A 20522-nucleotide genomic window follows, 5' to 3' on the forward strand; every position below is an offset into this window, starting at 1 on the left:
GAATGATTTGCAGTTGAAATGACTTGACTATTCTTTCTAAAGATAAATTTCAAAGCCATCTCTGCTCTTCATATTAGCTAGGAAATCCTGGGACTGTTTTAAGATTCTTTTGTATTCTAAACACATTAAGCGTAACCATAGAAACATACATATTAAGGTGGTTTTAATTATTAATAAACTTGGTAGATGTTGCTAAATTATTTTTGTACCTCCACAATGGGTTGTTGACTAATTTACATTTAAAAAAAAGTTGCTAATTCCATTAAATATTTTTTTACTTCTGTTTGAGAATTGTGATCATATGCCTGCAGCCTTAACTTCTGGTAAAAATTAAGCAACAGTACCTGATCCTGAGGAAACCAACTTGCTACATTAATCTAAAGGCTCTTTTTGCCCCATTAATTATTGCTGCAGTTTTACCTGCATTTACCTTAAATTAGAAGAGAAAAAGACATTATTTTAAGTTTATTGCTGAATTCTTTGTGAGGATGGGTGTGCTCTTGCACTTTCTTTATAGCTCTCAGCATATTATTATTCTCCATATATTTTTCTATTTTCATATGAGACTCACTAATATTTTAGAGAAGTCTAGTCCTTTTTACCTGAAAATATGTAGTAAATTTGTAGTAAAGCAGGTTCAGTAGTATATGTAATATAATATTTGTTATCTTTGGATGTTTTAGTCTTATTATAACTGCAGTTAAATATAGGGAGACAGCAATTAATTACATCAGAAATAGCTGTTAATGCTGTCATTTGTCCTGAATAATGGAACTGCAACAATGATCTGAGCCTGGTGAGAATGGACTGGGCTGTTTGTTAACGCTGAGCTGAAGCAATGCCTACGAAAACCAGGTGAATTTTGGATTCACACCGATGTAATTGAAGTCAAATATGGCTATGGGCGATTATAGATTATCACTTAATAATGCCACTATCAGTAAGGAGTGGTTAGCATGAAGTGTAAACACCATGGAATGAACTCCTGTGCTGTTCTTTGGGTGTGCCTTCGCTTTTCCTTTCCTTAGCCATGTGCCAGTGTGTGGATATTCTCAGTTCAGTCAGAGAGAAAAAGAGACATTTCTACCAGGCTGGGCCTGGGAGAGAGTTGGAAAAGAATGTAAATAATTCATTATCTCTCTTGTTGTTCACATTGTTTATAGATACGTTCTGCCACCGTGCATCATTCACAGAGCACTAATGGTGTGAGATGTTTTTACTTTAAGACCAATGAAATTAGTCTGCACAATGTTCTCTACAAACAGAGCATTTGAAATAAATCGGTTTTCTTCTTGCCTTCTAACTGGAGTTCTTCTGTTCCCATCCTGCCTCAATGGTGACAACAGTGCCTTGTTAGGGCTGGAAATCCAAGGCCCCACTGCTGGCTGGGTGCTGTTCCAGCCCAGAGTAGCTGTGCCTCCAACACTGGTGCACAATCCAGCTGGATCCTCTCTCTGCACACTAAAGGGGAGCAGGGACTGGTTGGATATTTGTGTTTCGCCAGTTTAAAATGGCACTGGAGCCCTGTGTTGCTGTTTGACTCCTGTTTTAACTCTATCATTTTAGGATAGATGACAAGTTTGTTAAGCACCATGGGATAAAGCCCTGAGAACACTGAATTGAGGGAGACACCAAGGAGACACCACTGCAAGGGTGCTCTGGCATCAGGATCACTCCTGGGGTGGATCCACCTCCCAGACCCAGTTCCAGAGCACAGATCAGTGGGGCTTTTTCTCTTGGAATCCAACATATCCCTTAGAATAGCAGGACTAGATGATGTCAGATTCATTCCCATTAAACAGCATTAAACTGCTCTCTTTAAGTCAGGTTAAAATTGCTTAAGCTTGTTCTGGTAGATGGAACAGAACCCCCATGACTCCTCAGCTCATTTAAATAAAAATCTTGTTGTTACAAAAGAGGGAATTTCTTTCTAATATTCAGAATATTTTATAAAAATATCATCATTTTTATTTTTTGCTCTGGTTTATTCAGTGTGAATTTTACTTCTTGAATGTCTTTCTCTATCCTTTATTTTCTTCAATCTCAGCTAAGTATGAAAATGATTTTTTTTTCCACACTATTAGCTACATTTACATTCTGCAAGATAAAAAACGCCATAGCCATTATCCACCAATCCTATGTCTGTAACACTTTAGTAATTTAACAGCTCAAACTTTCACAAAATCTTACTATTAGCTTTAAATAGTATTTTTTGACTTTGAACAGTGTTATGGCAAAGCAATTGTATGTGACTGGAAAGCATCTAATTTTGTCAGAGTTAGAAAAGATAAAGCCACTGGAGGCAATGGAAAAATATCTTGTATTTAGTCACAAGTAGATTAAAAATCTCAGCAATTTTTCGGTTTTAATTGTATAAAAACTGTAATTAAGATATAAGTAATGATAAATGATAAATTCAGAGGTTGATACTAACTTGCAAGTGTATGAAATGCAGCATTAAAAAAAAGAGAATCTATTATTTCTATTGCCTACAATTTTTTCTTGGCCTCGGGGCATCATTGGGCAAAATCAAACCTTTTATTCTAGAACCTTGTGTGTATTTACCCTCCGGTTCCTTCCTTTAAAAAGTAAATTTTATTCCGTTAATTCAAGAACAGAATTTATGTTTTTTGTGTGTTATATGGGTTATTCAACATTAATATTTTAATTCTTAATAGTTGCTGATAGAAGCCATCAACTCTTCCATTCTGGACTGCAATATGGAACATTTCTTTCCTGCAGTCTTAGATGTAATAAAATATTGTTTTTTAAGGTATATTTGTTAGGAAAAGACTTAAGTTAGACTTTGATGGAGTGGGTTTCACAGAACATTGAAAAACACAACTGCATATGGGATAAAAACAGAGAAAAGTGACCAAAATTAATTTTTTTGAAGCTGCATTTTAAAATTTTATTTAACTATTTATCTATTTATTTATTTATTTATTTAGCTGGCAATGTGTAAGGTAACAGTACCACATTCTAGGCAGCTTAGAAAGTTATTTTCTGAAAATAATGCAGTCTAGATTGTTATGTTAACAGTTTTAGTCTAGAGCTTCCCATAAAAGTCATCTTAGATTTTGGAAGTGTTTCATATTTTAAAAGAGCATTTATATTTGAAGCCCATATTTAACAATTATTGATCAAAACATCCAAAGGCTGTCATGTGTAGTCTTTAGGGAGCCTATTTACTGAAGCTTTAACTAAGCTTGCATTTCTAGCTTTGATTTTTTGGAATCTTCCACAAGAGTGAGCAATGGAATGATGTGGAGAACCATTGCTCCACATTATTACATTGATGTTTTATTTGTTGCTTAGTGAAAGTTGAGGAAAAGATCCGTATTTATCAATGTGTTTTGAAACCCAGGAAAATATTTTGAAGAATATTTTTGTGTCACCTGACTCAAAGGCATTTTTCTTATGATGGCCAACAAGACACTAGTTTGGCTGAATTCTGAAATAAGGCTTCTTAAAAAAGATTACTTCAAACTTTAAGCACAGTGTAATTGATCACTCAACATTCTGTGGATTATTTGTTATTTATTCTCAGAGATACCAGTAAATCTCACTTATACTCTTAAAATAATCTGTTGGAGCTCAAAGCGAGCAGCTGTGCAGTGCTTCCAGTACCCTTGTAATCCCCTCAACGTTTCAGATTATTTCTGTAGGAGATTTTTGGCTTTATGTGGAGTTTTTTATTCTAAATGAGTAGTTAGATTGAATCAGGTTGACATTTGTTTGCCAGCAGAGAAAATCAGTGGCAACTGGTTCACTTCAGATAACACTTGCTAAGGACTGTGAGAGCTTTCTCTATGTAGAAAGGGTAGTTAAAGTATTTCCTGTTCCAAATTTGGCCTTTTTCCACAGTTTCACCAGGTATAGATGCCAACCTTTACACACAAATGCAAATGTTTATGCAGAAATATTGATACAAATATCTGTGTCAGAAGGAGATGAGACTAAAACAAAGACACCCTCACTTGGAGCAGCGACAACTTTTGGCTTGCTGAGTCACAGAATGTAGATGCTCTCTGCATTTAAATTTTATGGCTCAGCTTCCAGTTTTTTGAGGAAGGAAATTATGAAATTTGCATGAATTATCACACTAACCTAGAGCAGCTCTTTTCTGCATAAATTCAGGTTGGGGTAATTGGTGTTGTTGCAAAATTGAATTAAATAGTTTTGCAAGTCCAGAATTAGGTATACGGAGTTATCTGGATGTGAGTAAACAGGAATAATTTCTTATTGTCTGCAATTTTGTTGGAGAGAGCCCTTACAAAGGCACAGGCAGGGGCAGAGCTGTTTGCAGTGGATACATAAAGTTAAATCCTTGGTGTGCAGCAGTGACAGGAACCACCCTGATCTCATGGCACCTGCCAGCACTTTGTGATTCCACCTGATCCATTTCTGTGTTTCTAGAAATGCATCAGTGGTTTTCAAAGTTCACTCCAAAGACCTCCTGTATTTTTGTGGAGTAGCTGGGAAGGAGCAGATGTTCTGTGTTTTGGGTCTATCCAAACCCCTTGAATTTCTGCATGTTTGGCATGTTGGATCTTGGGGTACAGGCTGCTCTTATTCCAATTACCATTTAAAAATAAAACTGCCATAGAATAAATGGCAAAACCTGCAGTGAAAATACCAGGATCAGAGATCCACCCTTCATTTTCTTCTGACTACTCAAGTGATGATTCCACTTTATGAATTGAGTGCTTGGCTTTACTGAAACGAAGCAGAAGTCACTCTGGTAGATACTTCATTTGTTGTTTTTTGAATCTCTTTTCAGTGTTAGTATGATTAGGATTTTTACTAATACAGTATATTAATATAATATTAATAAAATTGTCTGGTTTTAGATTAAAAAAAGACATCAGTGCTAACATTTAGTCACTATAGACTGCTTTTGTTTCAAATTAGAAGCAGTCAAATTTATCAAGGTCTAGTTAAAACTTTATTTTGAGTAACATTATCAGAGGTTTCTGCCATGTAGTCCATGTTAGATCTTCAAACACTGTCACATGTGGAATTATTAACAAAAGATTTTTCAAGCTTGTAGGTAAAATTTTTTATCAGGCTTGTGATGACATTGACAATTTAAGGGTCAATATGAAGAAAACACACCTTCTATTTACCATTCATAACTTTAAGTTACATTTCTGCCCGCAATTTTTAAGGCGTTGTGACTACTCACAGCTGTTTTGAATTGACCTCTGATGGTTTGACATGAAAAGTGAGGTGGATCCACTGAAAAAAATTGAGATGAGTGTAGAGAACCAAAATTAAAATCTCAATTAAAATTTAAAAAAAACCATAAAGTTACTGATAGAAGTACTCAGTGCTTCATTATACTGAAATATTTGGAAGTTTTAAATATCCCAGATAACTGTCAAACACAGCGGCCATCTGCCCTTGGCAGAAGCACCAGCATCTGCTGAGATGCAGACCTGTGACCTCTAGATAAGTTTCTATACACAGAAAAATATTTATTTTCCTCCTATGACCTTCCATGAACAAGACATGAGCCATGGATTTGTTTCCTAGGGAACTGGTGACTGAGGAAAATCTATAATTAGATCTGTGGGTTGTTTGCTACAAGTGGGAATTGGGTGCTAAGCAGGTTCTTAAAGTATCCACAAGTATTAGACAGACTTCATATAATCGAACCAAATTAGAAAAAAATACCCTTCATCATGATATTTCTTTTTTAATATCTTCAATTATAAAAATTAAATACTTTTGATAGGGTACTTATTCCTCTAAGTTCATTTTAATTGCAAAATATTTTTACATTCAAGACTCATCAGGTTGCTAGTGAAAGCAAAAATAAAATTAGTCAAAATCTTCCAAGAAATTTCTTCAGCTTCAGCTGAGTCTTAATTTTCAAGAGCATCTTAGGTGAAACATTCTCATCAGCTCCATTTTCTCACTTTACTACTCCTATTCAGCTCCTCAGGTCAGCTCTGCAACTTCAGTGTCTTATTCTGCAATTCCAATTACTCTGCCCAGCTGGAGGGTCCCACTTAATCCAGGTCTTGATTCCTTTCTTTGCTGCGTGCATGGATCTAAAGATAACATTTGTAGCTGAGTCCCAGGGGCAGTAAATGTGGCTGCAGGGAGAGCAAGCAGCCAGGTTTTTGTATTCCCCAGACAAGCCAGGGCAGAGCTCCCCAGCCCTCACCAGCAGATTATTCCAGCTCAAATGCTGCCCTGGTGCTCCCAGCCCACGGCCAGAGCAGTGCCTCGTGCTTGTCTGGGTGCTGCATAAGAGGCTCTCAGTAATGAATTAAGACTTTGATCTTATTCAGAACAAATAGCACTGTGAAATATCTGGGAAGAGGTGCTGTAAGTTGGGTCTGTTCTCCTCTTTTCTCCCATTTCTTCCAGATTTAGCTACACCTGTGGTGATTACACATCGTGTATTTTGTCCTAAGTCCTGAATTGCTGCCCTTCCAAATCATCAGATGTGGCAATGCTGCCTCTTAATTTCTGCCTTTTTAGAGCTGCGAAAAGCTTTCAGTATAACTCCTCTTTAAAGCCAAATAATCCCTTGGTTGGTTTGTTTGTTTTTAAGGGGATCTTTTGAGTTCTTCTTTTAATATTGTCAATCAAAGTCAGGTTTTTCCTAGCAGACCGCAGCTTTGGAGCTGCTCCGTCTGGCTGTCACTCAGCAGAGAGTGGTGCTCCAATTCCGCCGAGTGACAGGGTTTGCAAGTCACTTAAATAGCAAATAAAATATGGTGCTTAAATGGCTCTTGAAAGGCCAGGCCAGCCAGTGAAACAGCCAGGCCTCCTGTGACAAGGAACATTTCTGAGTCCTTTCCCTTTGAGGCCACGAAAACTTGTGTTTGTGAACTCTGTGCTGTAGGGAGGTGGTGCTGTGTACAGAATCCTGAGTCTGCAGATAAATTTGTGAGACAGACTGCTAGGAACAGGGAAAGGGGAAATTATTTGTAATGAATCTTCTTGCTCTTTATAAATTAGGAGCAAAGGGAAGCTGCTACAAAAGCTAATGCATATCTTGATGTGTTTATTGAATTACTTTGCTTCGATCTCTGAGCAAATGCTCATTGTTAGCTATTTATATTGGTTAAATCCTCAAATTTAAATCCCTGCAACTGCTGGGAAGGGTTCTTCAGGGAGAGTTCTTGCATCTGTGTACAACTACAATAATGAACCTGGGGCTGAAGGGATCCACCAGTGCCCAGGGCTCCCACATGTACAAATTCATTTTGCTTCACTTGAACACCTGTGCATCCCACTACAAAGTTGATCTGAATTTTGTAAACATTTATGCGTAATTATGATAAAAAGCCATTATGGTGAGAAGATTTGTTTTTGGTTGAATATCAAATATCCTATTTGTTTTGATTATTCTAAAAAGATCTGGAAAATGGAGCCCTGGTGGTGAAACAACTTCACCGTTTTTTAATATATTGTGTCATTTTCATACATTGAGATACTTTGTTGAAACATTTGCCTATGGAATTCATGAACCTTGTCAAATTTCAGATTTGCAGTTGTTTCTACTTAGTAAAATATTGTGTTTGCACCGATGAAACAGAAGAATAGTTGGTATTGTACATTTTATAGGAAGTAGAGCCCCAGACCAAAAAAACCCTTCAATGTTTCACCCACTTTTTGAGCACTGCAAGTTCTATTTCCTTCATGTACGTGAAGTCCTCACTGTGGTGCTGGATCAGAGCATTCACAGTTTTGTCTGAATGCCTTCAGGCGAGGAACATTGGTACCATTTGCAGCCCCTAACCAATCTTGCAAAAATGCATCAAAAATATGCTACAACCACTTTAATTCTCCCAGCCTTGTTCCTAAATCTGACACTTCCTGAAATGTTTTTCCTTACAAAGCTCAGAGTTAAAATGCTAAAAAGGATCCTCTTGAGAATATCAGTGTTTGTTTTTTCATTTTTGTAATTAATTTAATTTCAATGCCTGATTTTTTTCATTCCCATGTTCCTTCTCTGAAAGTTGGTATAAAAGTTTTCATGTTCAAGGTATTAATATACTCTAGTGTGAGTATTTCAGAAATTTTATACAGATATTAAAACACTTCAGTTTACAGATGCCCTATTGTAATAATGTACATGTTCCTTTTTTTTTTTTTTTTTCTGTAATTCTTAAGAGAACAAGTGCAAAACAATGTGACTAAGAAGTAATTGCTACTCTTGTAATAAGAGTTTTTTGCCCTGTGCCACTTAGGTTTAAATGTGTATGAATACGTAAGAATAAATAACAAATAATCCACAGAAGTAAACACAGAATCCAAACTTTGTTAAAGGATTTATTACCTTGTATTTAAAGTTTTAAGTGATCTGTTTGACTGAGAAGCATCGTGCAATAATTCAGCCAAATCTCTATCTTAAAGTGCAAAATTCAGATATTTTGTAGTCATGTGTTTCACCCAGGATCTGAAATAGAAATTAGGTCCTTAAAGTTTAAAATAACTGAATTATGGCTTTTTTTTTTTTTTTTTTTTCTGGGTTAAATCCAGTCTGTTGTCTATGTACATCTCTTCTCTCTGGGAGATCTGTAGATATATATTATTATTTGGACTGTCAACAGCACCAAGCAAAATGTTAGGAGCACAGAAACAATGTCTGAGGTACTAAATGTTGTTTTTCCCAGCTCTGCTTCCCTCAGAACTCAAACTCTTTACCTCAGCCTTGTGTCCCCTTGCCTTGGCTCTCTCAGAGTTGGGTCTGTGTTGTACATTCCCTTTCTGTCCTGTGGGTTCTGGAGGGCCCCTCCAGCTGCAAGCACAGATATCAGGATTTGAGTGGGAGATTGACTGGCTGGTTTCAGCTTCTCAGGAAAGCTCTTGGAGATGGAAACAGCTTTGCAAACCTTGCCTCTTCCGTAGACTGGAGATTGAATACTGATCTGGAAATGGTTTGAAATTTAGGACTGTGATATCTCCTGTGTTGTTGCTTTCCATAAACAGCTTTAAATGCTGAAGTCTTGTTTTGTTCTTTACTTGAATTTCACAAATATTGTTCATTCTCATCTCCATCGACTTGTGGTGGATGTTTTGGATAGCATCCTGAAAGGGCACCTGCCCAGATGTACTTTGATTGATAATAAAGTTAATAGTCCAATATGCAAACAAGAAAAAGTGGTGCCTGAAAAATATCCTGTGCTGGGTTTATCCCTAATTGTCACCAATAAAGGACACAATCACCTAGAGAAGTTTTATAATTCCTGTTAATTTTATGGAAAGGAGTCCACTGGATTTCCTTGCCTGTCACCTGCACATGGAGTGAATCTGGAGAAAGTTCTAATCAGAGAGAAAGCCAAGGTCAGGTTTGGCCAATATCTGCCTTCATCACAGAGCACAATTTGGCTCCCATGCTCAGCCACTTTGACATTTCATTAAAGAAGCTAGAGGTACTAATTTTTACATAATAAATTATTAAACTCAGCAAACTATATAAATTCCTTTCTAGCCACGGGTTTTGTGTGTTTAGCTTACAGTAATGAAGCAGTTTCTGTTGGTTAATGCTTTTGAATAACGATGGGAATGTTTTGCATTTGTTTTGGTTGAAAGAGTATTTGAGTCAGTGTGGAGCAGATGGAGCCTCTGACTGTAAAGAGTAATTTTCAGTATGGCAGGACAGGAAGTGTCTGTTTATTTAAGCAGTATCTGAACAATGGGCCTAAACCATTGTTTTGCTCTTGTGGAGCACAGTGATTTGAGGAAAAAAATAGTTCACCTTTAAATATTCCATGAATAAATTTTCTTCCTAAGAGGCTAGGGGAAGCAGGAAATCCCAGAATGAAACAACCCTTCCAAAAAAAAAGAAAAACCAACAAAAAAACCAAAAGAAACCCAAAAAGACTCCCAGAAGTGAGACACTGTAACACTCTGAAATGAAAAGAATTGGGACATGAACCAAGTATTCCTGTCTGGGGGTGGGATTAGTTTTCTAATTAAAAAGTGAAACTATTATGATGCACCTATAATTCACCTGGCATCAAGAACTAAGAAATTATGGGAGTGGTTGAGGCAAAGACTTGTTAAAGAACAAAACTGGTGATAACAGGATGGTGCTGCTTAGGACAGATTTGCTGGTGCTGCAGAACTGTGAATTCTCTCTCTAGGGGCAGTGTGGGGTTTTTGTGCTTCTATTTCTCTTCTCTTGAGAGCACTCTGATTTACTTTTGCGATAAACCCCTACCAACAAGGGGATCACATTGCTGAAATGAGTTTGGCTGCGAGGGATACATAATGTCAGCCCAAAAATAGCACTGGGGAAATACGTTTTGGCCACGGTTCAGCAGAAAGCAGCTCCTGTCAGCTCCGTGATGCTCTGTTTGCTTGGAAGTGTCTTTCAGCTGAGCAGGATCACAGAGCCTTTTGCTGGGCTGTCGTGGGTGCTGTGCCTGTGGGCTGGATCGCTTTAATTCCCAATTATTCTCTGAAGCACCCTTGAGATGGGAAAGTGAGCGATGGCTGAGTGTCCATCCAGTGCTGCCCTTGTGTCCTGGGTGAGGGAACAGCCTCCAACAGCCCACGTTGTTGTGGGATGCTCAGCTGGTGTCTATTCTGAGCCAGCTGCCCACAGAAAGTCCCCTCTGACCTCTGAGCTCAGAACAAGGGAGAATGGAATAGGTAGAAATTGGGATGCTGGATAAAGTGTTCCTGTCTCATCCATATTCCCAGTGGGTGGGTGGTGGGGTCCTGTGCTGCCTTAACAACCATTTCCTGAGAATGCAGAGCCTTTATCTGCAACTCATAGCCACTGCCATATGGTGCAGACATTTTCAGTATTAGAACCTGCACTGAAGTTCCTGAGGCTGCGAAAAAAATTATGGAAATACCTGTTTCTGTCTGTGCTTCAGGTAGCAGCGACTGTGGGATTTCATTTATTTATTTTAGAAAAGTAAAAGTGAAATCCCAAAGTAAACATTGCAGCAGAAATAGTCTGGCCTTGTTTTGTCTCCACCAGGATATAGGGAAAGCATTGTTCTGCAAATGCATTGTGAGCTAGGAAATTTTCCTGTGAACAGTGCTGTGTTTGTGCCAGCGCTCCAAATCAGCCTTGCCAGAGGAGATGACAGACAATCCTCCTGTTTTCTTCCTTGCTCTTGCTGAAGCACCAAACCATATGGCAAATTAAGCCTGATTTTTATTAAACTTTTCATTGTACTGAGCTCCGTGTGAACTGGGAAATGCACTTTCTTTGAACTATGCAACCATTATATAAGCATCTTAATTAGGAGATGGTAATGTTCTCGCTGACATTCCTGGGAGTTCGCGGCTCCCTCTTGTGGCTAATTAAGCTTTTTAAGGAACCTTCTGAAAATTTCTCTTTGCGAGCCGCTCTCACCTCCTGGGCAAACGCTGCCGTGGGGCCCCGAGCAGCTCAGTTGTCGCTGTCGAGAAGGACGGGAACAGAGAACTCCAGATCAGAAGGCAAAGAAAATGAGCTCTGATTTATTTCAAATATACCGCTCTATATATAGAGGACATCGAGAAGACGAATTTCATTGGTCTTAGAGTAAAAACATGTCACACCATTGGTGTGCAGTGAATGACGCACAGTGGCAGAGCATGTCTATAAACAATGTGAATAACAAGATAGATTAGAGAATTATTTACATTCTTTCCCAACTGTTTCCCAGGCTCTTGCCTGGTTAGAAAACCTTTCTCTTTCTCTCTGACTGAGCTGAGAATATCCACACTCAGTGCTCTGTGTCACAAAACCAGGTGAAGGTGCTGTGCAGTACCTGCAGGCATGGACAGGTAAATTGATAAAAGAAGATTGATAAAAGGCATGGACAGGTAAATTGATAAAAGGAGATTGATAAAAGGCATGGACAGGTAAATTGATAAAAGATCTGCAGAGGGTTGCACTGGGAGTGTGACAGCTCCCTGGAGCCTTCAAAAAGCTGAGTGAGCTCATCCAGTCATGGAGAAAACCTCTGCTCTCTGGTCACTCTGTTCCTCCCATGCATTAGATGGTGAAGGAGGGTTTTCAGCTGGAGTTGGGATGAGCTATGGGATGTGGGAGCTCCAAGGAGCACAGACTTTTCAGGCACCACATTGGGATGTCTCACCATCAAATTCAAGGTGAAGATCTTTGCCAGATTTGATGTTGAGAAGAAATTTTCCCTCTGGTTGGGTTTGCAGAGACCACTATTACTACTACTAGTACTGCTACTACTATTATTATTAATTATTATTATTATTATTATCATCATTATTACATTCTCTTCTATCTAGTGTGGAGAAAAATTTCCATACGAATATCTGGGTTTTTTTTTTTTGCAAATTCCCTTTCAGAGCCCAATATTTGTTTTTATTCCTTATTGTGGATTGTTACAACTGGGGCATTGTGTTTATACTGCATATTAAATTTATCATAAACAAGTAAGGTTTGGTGGCTCTGGTGGAAATGGCTGTAGCATAAACATCTCTGAGTTAGACTTTTGTGCTGGCCTGGGGCTGATTTCAGGCCTTTCAAACCACTGTTCTTATATGAGAAGGTGCACTTACCTCATAATAAGTCTCAGACATCAGGGCAGAAAAGGATCAATTAATCTTTTTTCCTACAAAAGTGAGAAATGGTCATGACATTGCAAAAGCTCGAGCATAGCTTTTATGTTAAGAAAAACTTGTATTTTCAGGCTTGATGTAAAAAATACCAGAAATTTGTCCAAAAATGACCTGAACAGCAGGGAACTTTTCAGTAGGAGCCATTAAGATGAAGTTTCATCACCAAACCAGAAGTCTCAAAGTGACTTTTCCCCTTTGTCACCTACAGTGCTGTCTGCCTCAGTGTTTTGGCATGACTTACTCAAAAATACACAGGAAGGAAACTTCAACCATTTGTGTTTCTGAGTGTTGGAAGGAAGGAGAAAAAAAGAGGTGAAACAGGTTTTTACTTCGAAATGTCTCCTTTCCCCAAAGGGTTTGGAAAGCAAAACTTTATCTGTGAAAATGCTGATTTCCTATTTCATAACTCGTGGCAATTTTTCTCAATTAAAATAAAGGAATAATGATTATGGAGTTAAGTCAAAATCTCACTGCCCACTAATCTGGGCAAACCAGCATTGCTCAACCCACAGCAATAGGGCAGCAAACATTTATTTCCTCAGGGACATTATTAAACACCCTGCATATTTGTTATCTCAAAATTGGAGAAGGTCCAGATTTCTAAGGCCACTTTCTCCGTTCCTCTTCCTGAGCTGTAATTCAGACCAGAATATAAATTTTTGACTTAATGTTTCTGCGGAAATCAGCAACATGGAGCTGCTAGAAACAAAAGAACGCCAAACAGCAGAGGGAAGAAATGGCTTGGCAAGATTGTCAGCCTTAAAGGGCAAGATTAATTTATAATCCCTCAGATTCTGGTGTACAAATCCAAATTTGCAAAGTGTGTAGCTTATAACTGACATTGTGTGGCTCTGCAGGTTGGTAAATGTTACTGTTGCTAATGTGAGGCTGCCATGAAATCGGATTTTTACGGATTTTGTTCTCATGGCTAAATAAGGTGATAGTAACAAGGATTTGCCATACACTCATGGTTGTGTGTATATGCATAAATAGGAATTTGGGAGGTGGACTAATTCCAGCTGTGTGACTCAGGAGTATTTTGGGCAGGATATTCTGATATTTTCATGCAGAGATTTTTCCCTTGATTTAAAATCCTGGGAAAGGAAGGGTTTGAAAGAAAACTGGGGGGAAAAAAAACCCAACCTGAAATTAGAGTGTAATGACTTTACAATGACTAACAAAATATTGTGTGATGGCTCTCTGGTATGGTAAGGGTTGTTGTGAAATAAGAGTGCTTCTTGGCAATCAATGCAATATTCTCTTTTTTTTTTTTTTTTTTTTGCAAGGTTGTAGCTGTTCTATCAATTTAACTAAAAAGAAGAAATAGCATTAAATGAAATGTCAAATTCTAGGCATAGAGTGGATTCAGTGATGGAATAACAGAAACTTTAAGTAGTGAAATTGAAGACACTGAAGATAAGATAGGAACTGGCCAAGGACATGGGTAGCTTTTCCAGGGTTTAACACAAAAATTGCACAGTGTCTTGTGAATGATTGAAATCATATTTTATCGCTACATTTTATTGGCAGGGAACATAGCTCAGCATCAGTTGAAAGACTGAAATGACTTACGTGGTTTTAGGATGACTTTAAAAGATTTTACAACATGGCCCATCGCTTGTTTCCTGCCATGCAGGTCATCAGAAGTGAAGGGACAGAGGGAGTAAAGTTTCGGCTCTCTGGGAAGGGAGTAGATCAAGACCCAAAAGGAATTTTTAGAATCAATGAGATGAACGGGGACGTCTCCGTGACCCGAACCCTTGATCGAGAAGCAATTGCCAATTATGAGGTGAGTACTCAGAGAGATAACATCTCTGCCTCTGTGTTGATAGCATGCGTTTTCTGAATGTGCATTTGCTCCTGAAAGATCTGCAGTTAAATTGAAGACTCAATTGCAGCCACTGTGTTATGAAATTTCAAAAACAGCGGCTGGAAATGGTAAATGTGCTTGGTTTTCACGCAATTGAAATTTGTCTGCTTTCTGCATGGACTTTTTGTCATTTGTCTTCAGTGGAAATGCTCTCTGAACATTGTGAATGTGTTAGATTTCTGAATAGAAAATTGTATTTGGAGAAAGGAAGATCTTTTGGGGAAATTGTCACTATGGTACTACAGAATTATACATTTTTATTGTCAAATGGTCAATGGAAACTACCATTGAACTCCAATTTTAGTAATGGGTGTCTTTAATAGGGATAAAAAAGATTCTGATGATATGAAAATGTTACATATGAAATGTACAGCAACTACAAAGATCTTACCAAAGATTCTTTTCCTTGTCAATAAAAATGTTTCTCTTCACTGAATACCCAACAAATGATCTCCAAAACCTGCAAAACAACCGCCCCACCTTGTCCCAAAATGCATAAAATAAACAGAGGACCTGTCAATTCATGTTTTCCACCCAGCTCTGGGAATGTGCACTCACAGAACTTGTCCCTGGCCATGCTGGTCCAGAGGAGCAGCAGAATTCCAAGTGCTCAGTGGTTGGTGCACGCTGCCTTTTGTGTCCCTCCCCAGGGATAATCTCCCACCTCTGGCAGAGGGAGCACAAGGTGTCCTGCCCCTTGTGGGACACAGCCTTGGGGACAGTCCTGGCTGCCATCCCTGACCCCTCATTTTCATCTCCTGCAGGGTAATAATCACCACTTGTGCCTCCAGTGCTGTTTCCTTCCTCCTCTGGGAGAGTTTCCCAGTTTGGTGATGGGTCCTACTGCTCAAACAGCACTGCTAAAATTTACCATATGCTGGTTTTCAACACTTAAAACATCTCCTTCGTATCTGGGTCTGCAGTGAAATGTGTGTTAAGCACTTGCACAGGATTTATGGGAGTTGCTGACGTCCTCCTTGCAAGAAAAACATTGCAGTTTCTCTTTTTAACGCTGTTCCTTGTCTTCATTTGCCAGCTGTTTCTTATTTTATCAGTGGATTTCCACCTTAATGTGTTGAGTATAAACCTTGAATATTTTTTCTCCTGGAAAATCATAGTAGACTTGTCAAGTTAGTGCAGCAAACCACAAATGGCCCTCATATCTGATCTGGCAAAAGACACGCTTAAATTAAGAAAAACCCATTTCCCTAGAGGAGGCTTTTTGAAGCAATGTAAGTTATGCACAAAAAATGTCATCTAGCAGGTGATCCAGAGCAATGGGAATGTACAGGCTGAGAGTCTGTGGTGCTTCCTGAGCTGTTATGCAGCACTCTGCTCAGCAGCTCATCCCCATCCTGCAGCAAAAAATGGGGTTGGAATGTTCTGAAGGAGAGCCCTCAACCTGATTACTCTGTCTCAAATCCAGCCCATTATTTTCCAAGGAAGATGTGTGATGGAGTCAGGAATACAACAGGATTTTCTCCCTGATTTCCTTGGTACACTGAAAGGTGAATAACCTGAAATATCCTTGAATGTCTCTCAAAGTGTTTTCTGGTTTTGTTTGAGCTTCCCCCTGCCCAGCACTGTGGTTCTGAAAGGAAAAATTCAAAGCAAAACACAAATGAGTAAATAAGAGATCCTTGTGAAAAAAATACAAGTTCTTTGCAAACCATGTGAACATCAAGCGTGTAATCAGAGGTGGGGGAAGGATGAAAAGATAAAATCTGTTTGAGTCCTTCAGCTACACCCAGGGATGCTCTGCCTGATTTATTGTGATGCTCTCACTGATTTTTTTTCCTGCACTTAGTGCATATGTGCTCCAGGGGTAAGAATTGAAAAATGTTAATAGGGCACAAAACAGAGCTTTGGTGATCACAATATTTCATAGAACTTTGCAGATTTTACTACCTCAGAATATTTTAAATTAGCTAAGAGTAGTTAATCTGCTAAGCTTTTTTTTCACTGAACATTTGAAAATCTGGATTTTGCTGCCCTCTTTCCCTTGGAGGAATGCTGAAAAACTTGTAGGGGGTCTTCCCTGGATTCATAATTAGAGGACATGATTAAATTAGAGAGTATTAAACTCTACACAGACAACTTTGTTCATTGTTTGTGTTAATCCTTTCTTTCCTTGCTTAAGTATTTTATTCTAGTAAAAGGTAGAAAATATTTTAAAATAGAGTGGAAACATCTGAGGGTCAGGGCCTGCCAATCTTTTCAGTGGAACCCATTTGTGTGGAAGTAGCGTTTTCAGATGAGTTTAACATTTGGTTTTTAGCAAAGGAATTGAGTTTATTTCTTATGAAACTTTGTGGTTTGTGTTCTTAAAGCCTAAGGAATGTCAGTCAGCTTCAGTTTGAAGTGAAAGCTGCTTGTGAAGAGGAGCAGGAGGATTCAGGGATGATGTAATACCCAGCAAAGACAGACTGTGTTAGAAAACTGTGTAGCAACTCCTTTTTCCTCCTGGAGAGCTTTGTTAAAGAGCATCCTGATAGGAATTCTGCAGGTCAGAGTACATCCATGGATTTACATGGAATGGTTTTATTTTGGAGCTTGCTGGAGCTTGTTGACAAAACTGCTAAATGATGCTCTGAAGAGGGGCTTAAGCAGGCTCTGGGCACGTTGTGGAATTGCTTCTGGGCTGGTGAGATAAGAGGGAGCCTAGAGCCCCTATTTAGTGGGAGCAAAAGGTGTACTATTGTACAAATATGCTCTCAAGTATATTTGGTTTTCTCTTGAGATTTGAATAAATAAGACTGAGTCAGAAATTTCAGACAGTGACAAATAGTTTATTTATTATTATTAATAGTTTATTTGCTATTGGAAAATGCAGATGTGGAAAAACAGATGAAGGAGATTGGTGGGGAGATTAAAGATGGATTTTCTAGGCCAAATCAGTGAGGTGCACACCATCCAAAACCTGCCCATAATTTATAGAAATTCAGAGTCCACTTCAGACCCACAGTCTTTTCTGATTCCAGCAGAGCAGAAATATTAGTGACTTTTCAGTTCTTTCCTTGGGAAAAAAAAAAAAAAAATCGAGTGCTTCTGTAAAGTGATGTGATAACAGCAAAAGGATTCCAGTGAAGCTGGAAGGCTACTTGTGCTCAGTGTTGATAAAACCCCATTGAATTGGGAAACAAAGGGTCAAACAGAGGGCCAGTGAAAATAGAAGTCTGAAAACCAGTGATTATGGGGTAATCTGTTATTTAAAACCCCTGGGTTCATTTTCAAACCCTCACATTTACCTGGATAATGCATTTGTAGGCAGAATGCAAGGAAAAGCAGGAAGATTTGTAGAGGTTGATTGCCGCTGCCAAGATGACAGGAAGTTTTAAAGTTACAAAAACTTTGTTCTTTACTCCAAGTTAGGTGGGTCCAGAAGAATTGGCAAAAAGATTCCATTATTTCTTTACTGCTCATGCATGAGAATTGGGGTTAGGCATTCCTTGGGTACAGGACAAAGCCTCCAGATGCAGCAGCTCGTTTCCCATCACTTCCCACGGCTTGGAATCCCTGCAGCAGTGAAATCCAGTCCTGCAGCCTCTAAAGCATCAGTGGCAAAGTTCCATTGGGGTGTTCCAGCTGAGACTCAAGCTTTTAAAGGGTGTTTCCATGGTCGAAAGGCAACAAATGTCTGTGGAAATGAAATAATCAGAAAGTGATCCTCTGCAAGCATGAAATGAAGCAGCTTGATAAAACTGTGTGCAAATTAGAGCTGTGACCAAATTTACCTAGGCAATTTGAACTGCTAATGAAGAGTTAGCTTTAATTATTTTTTTAAATAAAGTGCTTTATTTGCTTTAAAAAAATCCTTAACAATCAGAGGTGTGAAATCAGCCCTCAGCTTTTTTCATATTGGCACATCACACTTCTCTGAAAGGAAGCCTTGCAACTGGGAGTGACAGACTGAGATATTTAGAAAACTTATGAAAAGCAAACTGGGAGTGTGTCGTTCTATGAAGAATTGTTTCTATGTGTTGGCTAACAAGTGGGCTGAGAGGAGGGTAAAGATTTCAGACCCATCAGCAGCTCTCTGCTGTGAACTGCCTCACTTTAGGTCCACGGGACTGAGTCACACGTTGAGGGTGAGGCTGCAGCCCTAATGGGCTCAATTTCCCTGTTTAATAAGGAACAAACAATGGAAATGCTTCACAATGATGAGGAAAACTAGCTTGGTCAGGTGCTGAGGAGCATTTCGTGGGAAAGATTTGTGAGTGCTTTAATGCATTTTTGCAGATAAGGGAAGTGTTACTATAGCAAAACCCTGGAAGTGAATGGCTGTAATTTATCCTGTGCAGGAGAAGGAATTTCTTGTCTGTGTAAGTCCATTTTAGTGCAGCCACATCCTTTTTGGAATGATTTATCATCCCCTGATGCTGAATCTCTGCTGATGCTGCCTGGAGATCTATGGACAGCACACAGAAACATGCTGCTCCTTCAAAAGGAAAATCACACGTTTGCTTCTAACTTCAAGAAAAATGTATTTTAATCCTGGTTATCTGCACAGGCAGATTTCTCTGGAGTGTAACTCTGCTGAGTTACACTCTGCTCTGTTCTGAGCTGAAACCAGCTGATGGGGAATGTCAGACCCCAGTCATCTCCTACTAATATCCCAAAAAAAGGAAGGCACTCAGACTTACATGGCAAGAAGTTTGGTCTTGTTGAGATGTAAATTGCAGTAAAGTGTGCTTGATTTAATTAAAGAATCATTAATACACAGGCCAAGCCCGTTAAAATACTGGTGATTTCAAATTGCATCTGTTACATCAAAAAATCATGGAGTAATAGCAGAGTTCAAAGTTTCAGGGAGGAATCCTGACTATTTAGCAAGGGGAAATGAAAGAAAATTTTACTGTAAAAAAAAAAAAAAAAGGAGTTCTTCTGCAAGTATAATATATAATTATTAATCAGATAGAGAATTATTTATATGCATGACCTGCAGTCAGATCAACTGAAATACAGCTGAAAATTCTGACAGGGAAAAGATCTCTGTAGCCTTTGTTGCATGTTTTACGTAGGGAGTGCAGGATACAGATGTTTTTTCCCTTCATATTGCTGGGTTTACTTAGATATTCATCAATGTGCACGCATGTTGGGGCTCCAGGTAAATTCAGAGAGGACCCTTCAAAACAAAAAAAAACAAAAAAAAACAAAAAAAAAAAAAAAAAATCTGGAGTCACAAACAAAACCAGCAGAAGCAAAAGCCTGGATCCTTCAGTGAGATCCATATGGGCAGGCACCTGAATTCATGGGAAACTTTCTGGCTTTGATTGTTTACCAAGGTCAAAGCCAAGGTGATCACCATAACTGTGGGCATAAATCAAATATTTGAGCATATAAATTTTAAGTGGAGCCACATTTCTTAAAACTATGCTTTAAAGAATTGCTTGTGCAGCTAGGATGGAAATGGGATTTCCAGCTAGTGGAAATATTTCTCTCCCAAAGTTGGTTTATGGGATAAAGAGAAAATCTGACAAGAAGTGAAGCTAAAATTCATGTCATTGTTACCTATTTTGTCTCGGGGGAACAAAATATTCTATATGAACTCTGTAATTTACCATATCTTGTTCATTTTTACTGGCAATATTCTGTTCAATAAATACTCTATGTAAATCAATACCTCCTAATGGTATGAGGTATCAGCAGGGAGCTGTGATTCCTTTCAGAAGGCAGTAACATCCTCACTTTTTTTCTGGGCAAAGCCTGCAAAGGTCAACAGTTGGTTTTGTTGGAGGGCATTTGCTTTATTCTGAGCTCTGACTGCTTGCCTGGCTTTGCCATCCCTGCTGTTCAACAGCCCTGGCGTGTCATTTGGAGCAGGAATAGAGAGGAATTTTGTAAAAAGGAGAAATTGTCACACTACGACACCAAATAACTCACGCACTCACTCAAGATGCAGAAGAAGGAAAAGAGGAAGTTTTATTTCTGACTTCACAATATATAGAATTCCAAAGGTGACAGTGGATTGGAGGATGAAATGGCCACCTCTCCAACCACACTGGTCAAACCAACCATCAATTCTCTCCTCCCACAAAGAAGAATGCAAAAAGATCATTATTTACATGAACAGTGCGTGAGA

The 20522-nt window shown here is 38.7% G+C and overlaps 1 protein-coding gene across 3 annotated transcripts in view; it reads left to right on the forward strand.

The window, feature by feature from the left end:
- CDH13 (cadherin 13) overlaps positions 1-20522 on the forward strand; it is a 449953-nt gene that overhangs the window by 199139 nt on the left and 230292 nt on the right. For all 3 annotated transcript variants that reach the window (XR_008432843.1, XM_053952983.1, XM_053952984.1), the window contains exon 5: positions 14207-14359. Coding sequence is in view for 2 of the 3 variants with exons in the window: in XM_053952983.1 (XP_053808958.1) it covers positions 14207-14359 (153 nt within the window). In the remaining variant the exon portion in view is untranslated. The remainder of the gene's footprint in view (positions 1-14206; positions 14360-20522) is intronic.

The sequence above is a fragment of the Vidua chalybeata genome, chromosome 11 (assembly GCF_026979565.1).
Source record: "Vidua chalybeata isolate OUT-0048 chromosome 11, bVidCha1 merged haplotype, whole genome shotgun sequence".
In the NCBI taxonomy this organism is placed as follows: Eukaryota; Metazoa; Chordata; class Aves; order Passeriformes; family Viduidae; genus Vidua; species Vidua chalybeata.